This window comes from Chlamydotis macqueenii, chromosome 2 (genome assembly GCF_036417535.1).
Source record: "Chlamydotis macqueenii isolate bChlMac1 chromosome 2, bChlMac1.mat, whole genome shotgun sequence".
NCBI classification, from domain to species: Eukaryota; Metazoa; Chordata; class Aves; order Otidiformes; family Otididae; genus Chlamydotis; species Chlamydotis macqueenii.
Genome location: NC_141557.1, coordinates 88,424,213 through 88,435,152, shown reverse-complemented (window position 1 = coordinate 88,435,152; position 10,940 = coordinate 88,424,213). Strand labels below are relative to the sequence as shown.

General features: G+C 43.0%; 1 protein-coding gene across 1 annotated transcript; it reads right to left on the bottom strand.

Moving 5' to 3' along the window:
- Window positions 1-7,289: 7,289 nt before the first annotated feature.
- MED10 (mediator complex subunit 10) lies at window positions 7,290-10,740 on the bottom strand. Its single transcript, XM_010116602.2, has 4 exons — window positions 10,578-10,740; window positions 10,213-10,296; window positions 9,276-9,378; window positions 7,290-8,118 (listed from the first exon to the last, which is right to left on the bottom strand). Exons 1-4 carry the CDS (start codon window positions 10,706-10,708, stop codon window positions 8,023-8,025), a joined length of 414 nt encoding a protein of 137 aa, XP_010114904.2. The 5' UTR covers window positions 10,709-10,740; the 3' UTR covers window positions 7,290-8,022.
- Window positions 10,741-10,940: the final 200 nt, after the last annotated feature.

The following is a 10,940-nucleotide window of genomic DNA, read 5'->3' as shown; positions in this document are numbered from 1 at the left end:
GCATTATCTAATATATCTTCATTTCATAGTGTACATAATACAGATAATGTTTAAAAAAATAGGCAATTACCTGTAATTACATATTCCCTATTGATTCCAAAAGCTTACTAAAATTCAAGGATACACCTGAAATTCTGAATGCTTATAGGCTTTCATGCCTTTCTTTTAGATAAACTTGTATTGTCTTTTAATTTTTTTTGATGCTTTGTTTCCTGGCTGATGTTATTTTGATGTTATTTTAAAATAAAATTCCACATCACCTGCAACCATGCAATCCAGAATGGGAGAGAGCAAAGATGTAATATTGTCCTTTAACAAATGTCTTGAAGGTTGTCATCTAACCAGAGCATACATCAGTGTAATTCCTACTGTCTTTTCAGAGAACCAAGTGACAAACTAGAGAAAAATTAGGTTAGATTTTTGTGTTCCATGTGAAACTGGAAATGGAAAATACCATTGTTTCTGGCAATTCTTGTTCTGCACTGTCTACTTAAATGCACTTACTCTGGCTACATTTTCTTCCCCAAAACATGCATAAATTACAAGTTACCTCTCTTCCATAGTATGCTAAATATGGACTATTTGGGGCAATTGCAACAATAGCAGTATTTTGCATGGCTAGCATAGAAACAGTAAGTGAAGCAAGCATAAAATAATAGAATAAGAAAGTGTCACAAACTTAGAACTGGAGTTGAGCAAAACGTAAAACTTGATGGTTCAGCATTTTTTCTGTTTGTTTGGGGTTTTTATCGTTATTCCTGATGTATATATCACCCAAGCCAAAAAAAAAAAAAAAAATGTTTTCTCACACAGACAATTCACAGACAACTCCTCACCAAACACATGCTGCTGAGATCCCACAATGATGTCCCCTGTAAGGAATGTTATTCCCTAATCCTCCATTTCCACTGACTATCCCAGTGACCATGTTTACCATGACCACCTGGCGATCCAGGGGAAGTATATGGTCCATGCATTGTCTGTAAATCACCTCTCTTTGAACCAGGGAAGCCTGGGACCTTCTTTCCATCAGCAAGCGTGGATGTCGGTGTTATGGGGGTAACCATCTTCATGGTGGCCAGTGTTGGGTACTTATTTTAACAAACAGCAATAACAAATTATACACTTATCACACACCTCACACATTTTTAGGTGCTTGTAGCTGTGGAGGTGCTTACCCCACCATGGCTCTAGGCTGATCTCTACATCCTGCAGGAAGCTATGGCCAGTAGAGCTTCAGCCGCCTTGACATCTCCCGCATCCAGAGCGATGCCTCCTCCCCAGACCCTTCAGTGGGGATCAGGTGGGGATATGGTGATCTATCCACCAGATGCAGCTAGTCGTCACTGCCTACTCAGGGACTTACCCGGCAGGCATTCGCTGTTCAGCAGTTACAACACCCTGGCTGTCACCAACAGGCTCCGGCTGTGTCACTCCCCATATGGACCACCATGACCAGAACCCTGCTCCAGCACCCTGACGATTTATGCATCCCTTTAGAGCTGTTTGGGGCAGGAAGGCCCACAATTGTTCAGCTGTGGCCGAGGCTGCTGCTGGAACCCCTGCGGGGGCTCAGCTGGCTGCTGACTGGAACAACTCAGTTTATGAGCCTGGCTGCAGAAACTGCATGGGAAAAACAAACCCTTATTGTCCTCCAAAGGTTAGGGCTGACTGAGGCCATCAAAGAGGAGTTGGCCAGGGCTGAGCTGCCCCAGAGCCAGGCTCTCAGACTTTGATATTCTGGAGAGGCCCCAATTGCGTGCCGCAAAGAGCATACCCACACGCTTGCAAGATCCCGGCCACATTTTGCTCCATCTCCCTTGCTCACTCTCCCTCACAGAAGAGGAGTTCATGGAGGTAGGTCACACAACCCACGGAGAATCCAGAAGCAGATACACTTCTACAGCTAAAAGCAGTTAAAGATGCACTGGCCAAAAGGGACAAACCAATTTTTTAAAAACGTCCACTCATTCATCACAGAATGTGGAAAGAATACTTTATTTTGGCAAAATATTATTCATTAATGCCCAATAAATATGATCGGGTAACAATTAATTCTTACGGGATGAAGGAGAGAAGCAAGACAGAGGGAAATGCACAACCTGTGGAAAATATTGGATTTTTTTTTAATACCATTATGCCTTTTATACTATTGATACATTATACGATGAAATAACTGTTAAATACTGGAATTCTGGATAGAAGAATCTTTATTAATTGGGATAACAATAGAGTTAAGTTTAAAAATAAAAATTCCTATTGCATTTTTAAAAAATAGACCCTAGAGGCTACTGTAATTTTGGTTTTGGAAGTGTGAAAGTTGTTATTTGTTAGAATCCTCTGCCACTTCTGTTCATTCTGCAAGAATCAACTTACTCAACTCCTTCAATAACATTGCAGTAACAGCATTAGAAACGGTGAGAAGAGAGAATGCACGAGGCCTTGCTGGGGCATTATGTAACTGGCACAATCAAATCCATAAGGTGGTGTCAACATCAGCAAAACATGGCCAGAATTGAATGATGCTTCACAAACAAATCAAATGCATAGATACAGTCTGAGTCCTTGATACAGCATTTCTAGAAAGATGATGGGGTTCCACAAGGTACAGGAGACCGCCTAATGCAAAAGCACGTTGGTATTCCTGTGGAGCGGCATGAAGGTTGCAGCTGAGACAGAAAGGATGCATACTGGACGATACAACTGATTTCAAGGGCTTCCCAGACTAAGCCCACCAAAGCGCAGAAAATTCACAGATTCTGTGAACAGAGTTTCTGTTTCACCGTCCTCTGCCAAAAAAAAATCTCATCTCGCCCTACCCTGCTGGGGCTGTTAAGAGGCAGAAAGTAGCAGGGCTGTGGAGAAATGATTCGGCTGCAGAGCAGGCAGAGGGCAGCTGTGACGCGTGGAAACAACGCACACAACTTGGGGTTTTTTCTGTTAAGGAAAGGAAATTTTCAGCACAAAAATATCTAATATTCAGAAAGTTAAATTTTGAATTCTGTTCAGGGTTTTATATTGAAGGAGCAAATCCTCTTTCCAGCAAATCTGTAAGAGTATCCCTCTCCATCTCACGCCTTCTTTTCCTATCAGCAGTAGGAGTAAATCCGTACATTATAAGCTCTAGTAATCTATCATAAGTTTCTACAAACTATATAGCACAGAATATAGATATGGAAAGAACACATGACAAAAAAAAGCCATACCACAGTAAGCTCATTAGCTCTGAGGTGATCAGTACAGAGCTGGTCAGCATATAAACTGACGGAGACATACGTGATGCCAAGCTCCACGTGACACCTAGAATGTAAATCCCGTGGCAGTATTTTCACAGCACCAGCCAAACATTGTGCGATGCTGTCACAAATCAATACACTAGGCCCAAAATTCAAAGTAGACATATGTGTAAAAACTAATTTGAAAATGAGGACTCGATTTTAGAATATGGCGTTTAAAGCCAAAATTGTAAGCTAAAAGGTTTTTAATGGCATCACAGCAAAGGAGTTGAATCGAAGGAGGAAGCAGAATGTAAAACTATTTGATTTTTTTATTAAAGAATCAAAAGGTAAGGTCTCTCCCGGTTGAAAACCTTACTCTTACATAACAATATTAACATCTCCAAAGTTACCAACAGGGAAATCATAGTTAGGGTGAGGAAGTGGAAACAAGTACAGAGATGCCCACTAAATGCAGCGGACTCAGAGATGAATAGAGAAATGCGCTACACAGACAGAATTATCGGTTCCTCCACAGGCCTCACCTCTGTTTCAAAGGAAACCTGACTTTGCATATACTTTAGACTGTTTCTGATCCCAAACAACTTTAAAACCATTTTTGCTAACAACCTGATGCGTTGAAAAGCAAATTAAAAAGCTTCTGGCAGCAACCTTTCAGTGCTTCACTTATAGGCGCAGGTGCTAACCACGATTTGCACCACGTAAAAGCAAAGGCCCCTGCCCTAGTTAAATACCTGCTGTCATCTGCAGCATTACGGCAACAACAACAAAGTCAGTGTTGAGACTGAGTAGTTAAAAATCTTTCACTGTGATAAAGATAATAGAATCACAGAAAACAGAAAAAAAAAAAAAATGGTTGGAAGGGACCTCGGCAGGTTATCTAGTTCGGTTGCCCGCCCCAAGAAGGGCTAACTTTTAAGCTGTCTGATTGCTCAGAGCTTTGTACAGGCAAGATGGGAAAATTGATCAGGACAGCAATCCTGCAGCAACTCTGAGAACACGTTCCAGAGCTAAACCTGTCTCAGAATGAAGAACTTACTCCTCCTGTCCATCAAATTTCCTTCCTTACAACCCAGGTTCACTTGCTCTCCATCCCTGCTCTCTTTCAATAAATACTTTACATTAATCCATATAGATTTTTTTTTCCTGAATGGCAAAATCCTACGGTCAAAAAAGGGCTAGAGTGAACCTCAAGGAGTCAACTTATGTCTCCCCCTGCTTTAAGATATGATCAACTGTACCAAAGTCAAAATAATTTTGTTCTTCTGATGGAAACTTCATCTCCTCAACAAGAAAACTATACTATTGCTTTGCTAGCCTTACAGTAAGGTTGCTTTTTAATGCCTAATACAAATTTATTTCAGCAACTTTAGCTCCTACGCTTTATCCTTTTTATACTTACAAACTCTTATTATTTGAATCATATTAACTGGAAAAAGCCTCCTGAGTTCACCTAGCCCAGCTCCTGCTCCAAGCAGAGCCAACTGCTAAATGTCGTAGCTCAGCCCCAATCGGGACCGGACTACGCAGTCTCTCTCTCACTCCCCCCACCCTCCGAGAGAATAGGGGGAGATAATATAAGGAAAAATGGCTCGAGGTTTGAGATAAGGACAGGGAGAAATCCTTAAAGTTACCATCATGGGCAAAACAGACTCGACTTGGGGAAAACTATTCATTTATTTCTAAAACCAGCACAAGAATGAGACAGGGAACAAGATAACCTCCCCCCACCCCTCCCTCTTCTCAGGCTTAACCTTATCTCTACTACCTTTCCGCCTGAGTGGCACAGGGGGGAAGAGGGAATGGGGGTCACGGTCAGTTAATCACGCATTGTTTTACACCGCTACTTTGTTGCCAGGGGAAGAACTCCTCATATTCCTCCTCTGCTCCATCATGGGGTCCCTCCCACGGGCCACAGTCCTTCGTGAAACTGCTCCGGCGTGGGTCATCTCTTCCACGGGGTGCAGTCCCTCCAGAACAGCTGCCCCAGCGGGCCCTCCACGGGGGTGAGGGCACAGGGGGGAGCCTCCTTCAGGCTCCCGCCTGCCCTGACATGGGGTCCTCCACAGGCTGCAGGTGAATCTCTGCCCCTCTGTGGACCTCCATGGGCTGCAGGGGGACAACCTGCTCCACCATGGTCTTCACCACAGGCTGCAGGGGAATCTTGGCCAGGAGCCACATTACTCCTTCCCCCTCCTTCTTCACTGACCTTGGCGTCTGCAGCTGTTCCTCACAACAGGCTGGCAGACGCCTCTCAGGATCCTTTTTACATCTCATTCACTTCTCATCTCCTCTCCACTTCTTGCAGCCGGGCTGGGCTGAGTTGGGCCCAGTCGGCTGCCCGGCAGGAGGCCAGAGGGTGAGGCCTGCAAGGCCCACAAGGCTTGCACCTCCTCCTGTCTGCTGCTTCACATCTTCTCCCCCCTTTTTTTTTTTTTTCTGTTTTCCCCTTCTTAAATACGTTATCGCAGAGGCGTTAACACGGGACATTCTGCTACCAACTGGCTCGGCCTTGGCCAGCAGCAGGTCTGCCCTAGGCCTGGCTGAGTCCACTGAACAAAGGGGAGCGACTTCTAGCAGCTTCCTACAAAAGCTGCCACCTTAGGCCCCCCCTCACTAAACAAAACCAGAACACTAAGTTAGATCAGGCTGCTCAGAGCCTCACCCTGTAAAGCTCACAGATCCAAAAATATAAATGGGAAAGACAATCTATCTGTATTACTTTTCTTTTTAAAAAAGAAATTTCCAAGATAATTTGCACAACCAGAGTAATATTTTGGAATGAGAAGTAGACATAAAAGCAAGACTTCCTGGAAGCACCATTTTTTAAGTGTGCTACTCTGACACAGAAACTGGTGTCAGAGGTAGTATCTACTGGCCTCTTATCCCACAAATGTTCTCTCTTAGCTACCACTTAAACAGTTTCACCTGCCTGTTGCTGACATTTTTTTCTCTCAAGCCCTGCTGCCCACCACGTTTCACATTCCTGAAAAATACTCTTCCTTCTTTGCTCATGCCCTGTATACGCCCCACTTGCCAGTCACAAGCCTTGCTTCAACAAATCCTAAGGACCTAGGGCAATCCAGGCAGAGCAAAATGCAAACATGGTGCACTTTTTCTTTATTCTTGTTTGCTGCCAAGTTAATACAGTAACATAGTGAAGGGAAAATAGCAATTAATAGTGGAGCAAATACAAGGAAAAGCAAGTGTGCAGACTAAAACAGGGCAGGATAGTATCTGACAGCAATTAGATTAATCTAGACTGCCAGGTAACAAGTTTTAATTAACTAATGCAGAGGAACACCGAGTTCTCTCTTTTTCCTTCTGTTACACCAAAGTTCGGTCAGGCATAGCATTGCCTGGCATTATGGATGGGCTTTGCTTCAGCTCAGTAACTGAGCACAGACAATAATTCAGTACTTCAAACTACGGCACCAACATCTTGAACATACCTAGGGTCTTTCTTTAATGGACTAGCTAAGTCTGCTATAGAGCACATGCATGTAGTGCTAGTTTGGAGCTCCTGCCCCGAACTACTAAATTCAGCAAATAAAAGAAAGGTAACAAAATAATAAATTCATTTGCTGGTGAAAAAAAAAAAGTCAAGTTACATCTGGAAGGAGGAATGCAAGCACAAATGGTTTAAGTTTCGCAAATCTCCAAGATTAAAAGAGGTCCTTGTACTTTCAGCATAAAACTAGTCTTCTGCACGTGCAGCGCAGAAGCCCCTGGACAGTGAATTCAAGATGCTGGTTTATGTTGGGACTACTGTACGTACGAACGGTTACAGACTCTGCAGACGAGTTCACAGCTAATCAGAAACGCTTCAGGTGACAATCACTGATCCCCGAAATCTCCTGCTTTGGGTACTGAAAAAGCTTTCCCCACAAAACCAAAATACCAAGTTGACATTATCTTCAGATATAATCTTTTTAACAGCCACGTTTTGATATTTTGTTTCTATCACTGTGAGACTGGGAAATATACTATTTTTCACAGCTTTTGGTAGATTCTCTAAAGAGTAGCATACAACAGAAAAATGTTAGAATTGACTTTTTTTTCAAATTTTTATTCAACAACCTGCTTACAGAAAACGAATATAATTAAACAAAAGCTTACATTAAATACTATACAAAATAGTAGCATTGTTGAGGAGCTAGTCCCCAACTATGCTTACTTTTATATCCTCAGCCATCTGCAGTGCAGCTCATAGAACAAAACAAGAATATCTGAAGGTTTTCTTGGCTGCAGTTCATTATGACACACAAGCACTGCAGCCCCTGACAGGCTCCTGTTTAGTAGAATTTGGCAAGATGAAAGTAGTCAACTGTTTGTACTGTAATTAAAAAAAAAAAAACAAAACAGTTTACAAATGAAAAATAATCAAGTATAATAAATACATTTCCCTTAAAAACAGATGAGCCCACAATCCTGGAGCACACTTTTCAGAAGCCAAAAACCACTACTTTCTGCTCTGGAAATGTACTTTGTCAGAAATGCTATGTATTGATGACCTGTAAGCAATTACACCTCCAAAGTCTTTCAGGAAAAAGGAACAGGCTACCATATGAAGTTTCAACTGCAGTCTTTGAGTAAAAGTCTTCAGAAAGATTCAGTAGCGTCAGACCAGAACCATCAGCAATCATCACACTCCTTCACAGTTCATCACTGCCATTTTTAGTATAGTTGTTATGACAGCTTGGATTCTCCCTCTCTCCAGTCAATGTTTTGAATAGAGTGCTGTCAGTTTATGGAATTTACATTTTTAGAGCTATCAAAGGCCAACTTAAGGAGGAGGATCTTCTCCTCGAATAGCTTTGTACTTTGCCATGTCTTCTGGGAACACCTTCGTCAGTTCTTGAATTAACAGACCTTTAAATTTCTGGAAAGAGAAAAAAAATTATATACATCATCTGCACAATTCATTTAGATTTCATCAAACAATGTTATCTCGTAAACAGACATGTTTACATAGAACACAGGTCTACATTTCTGCAACCTAAGAGAACGGTACCCACAAAAAAAAACTCAAAACCACACACACACAAACACAGACAGTTGCATTTACAAAATTCACAGAGAACACTCCAGTGAAATCTGCTAGGAAAACACCAGACAAATTAAAATGTTTTTAATTTCCCATAATCTAACTAGCATTTTCACCTACGAGATACAAAGTAGTTGGACCTCTCTGGTAAACTCATTTTGTCTGACCTCATTAAGTAAAGCTGATCAAGTACATGTTCTCTTGATTTGACAAGGAATCCCCTCCACCTCCAAGATGGAACTCACACTTGGCTTAGAAATACATAATTCTTCCTACAACTTTCACAAGCACATCAAAAGAAACAGACACAGAGCATATAGAAATATGTCTACATTCAGCAGCACAAATTGCCATCCTCCACACTAATTTTAAGTTCAGCCAAAGAACATTCTGAAAAACAAACAGTCCTTTCTCAAACCTCACTAAACTTCCTTGTCTGACTGTATTTTTCAGCAGTAATACCAGCAGTCAAACAGTATAGCAGAATGCTTAGGTTCATGCTAGATGAACAAGTACAAGTTCAGAAAACCCTAAACACTGGCATACATTTTAAGTCATTTTATAAAGATTAATTCACACTTATGTAGCATGTTTGTCATTTTTAAGATTCATTCAAGACTGGAAAAATACCCCTTGCTTATTTCTAAATTTACACACATCAGAGTTACAGATGGCAAACAGTGTGAGGTATTCACTAGCATTCAAAATGAAAATAAACAAACAAAAGATCTGTAATGCTACACACAACTTTAACCAAAGTAAAGTCATAGCAACATTTGCATCTCCAACTGCAGGATGAATTACAAGTTTCCTTTCCAGAACAGGCTGCATTAGAACCAATTAAGTACAGAGATGCAGAGCAACTCCTAATACAAGTCACCTGATAAGGGAATTTAATAACTGCACAAGTGAAAATCCCCCACATATTTAAAGAAAAGTAAAACTTTACCAAATACATTATTACATCAGTACTTTCATCATTTCTGGTTTACCTTCATTGTGTCAATTTTTCCTTTTACTTGCTCATTTTTAGCCAAAGCTCGCTCCAGACACTCTTTAGTGTAAAGCTGAGGATTGCGACCTTGATCTATGTATCTGAAAACAGAAAAGATACTACCTAAGTGATATATTCCTACTGGGAAGTTCTCCAAGGTACAGGACTACTCATCTTGCTGTCTTTTTGTTACTACTCTTATCTGAAATGTGCCTTTTAAAAAACATGGTTTAACTCAGCCATTTTCAAAAGATAGCTCAAGGAGGACTAGGCCGTGGCCAGCAAACAGCCTTCTTGGTACACTGTTTTAAATCTTTGTCTCCAGAAAGCCTCAAGCTTTGAAAAAAGTATTAAAAGCAAACAAAAAAAAATTAATTAGCCAGCTCCTCACAGGCATTAAGTACACAAAAATGAAGATGGTCCTTTTCCAAGCAACTGAAAGGATGCTAACCACAGAGTAGCTTAGAAAATAGTCATCAATAAGCACATGGGAATACAGCACCCAGCAACCCAAGGATGAGAGGGAAGTGTCCATACCATACTACAGAGTGAAATTTAACATATCTACATCAGCAAACCTGTAAGCGTATTTCTTGCTTTGCAATGTAATTGAGGGGAAAAGGGAAATTCTGTCACTGAATAAAGACAACAGAACACTTCAGATGGTCGTCACAGATTTACAGATGGAGTGAAAGCCCAACTGAAAAAAGTCCTGTATAGCCAGTAATACACTAGAGTACATTAACTTGTTGGCTATATCATAAAAGCTGTCTTGTATAGCTCTCCCTCCACATTCATTATTTTGCTTTTAATGCTCTAGTTCTCCGCCAACAAGAAGATTGCCACTACTGAAACAAAACACCTCAGTACTAGTACAGGCTACCCCAAACCACACCGACTGCAGCACCTCGCCTTCCAGGTACGAAGCTACTTACTCAAAAACCTCCAAGGGCACGCTGATATCGTGAAGCTGCTGCCGGCACTTGTCGATATCCTGCAAGCCTGTCACCATGAAATTTCTGTAAGAAGAGAACGGGTCGGTTTTAGCCAAAAAGGGGCGTTCCACGCTAACCCTAATCCCGGCTGCCAGGCCGGCCACACCAAACCCAGCGAGGGAGAGACCCCGGCGAACCCCCCCGCCGCTCCTCCCGCGTTTCGCTAAGGAGGAAGGGTGACGGATCCGCCGGCCAGGGCCTCCGGTGCCCGGGGACACCGGGCTGGGGGTGAGAGGCTGCGGTGAGGGCCGCGCGGGCCTGGCAGCGAAGAGGGGGGGAGCACAGGGGAGCGGCAGGCCCCTCACAATTTCTGGTTGAGACCAGCCTGGCTGCTGGGCTGGAAGTCGCTGACGATAATGCCGAGCTGCCGGATGTTCTCCACGAACTTCTCCAGGTGCTCCTCCAGGGAGTCGAACTTCTCCGCCATCGCCATCATTACCGGCCTCCCCCGCACTGCTTCCGGCCACTCGCGCATGCGCGGAAGGAGGCAGAGGGGGGAAGCCGGACCGGTCTCCGCCTCATACCACGCCCCCTCGCCCTCAAACCACGCCCCTCGCCCTCAAACCACGCCCCCTCGCCCTCAAACCACGCCCCTCGCCCTCAAACCACGCCCCTTCGCCCTCAAACCACGCCCCTCGCCCTCAAACCACGCCCCCTCGCCCAAAGGG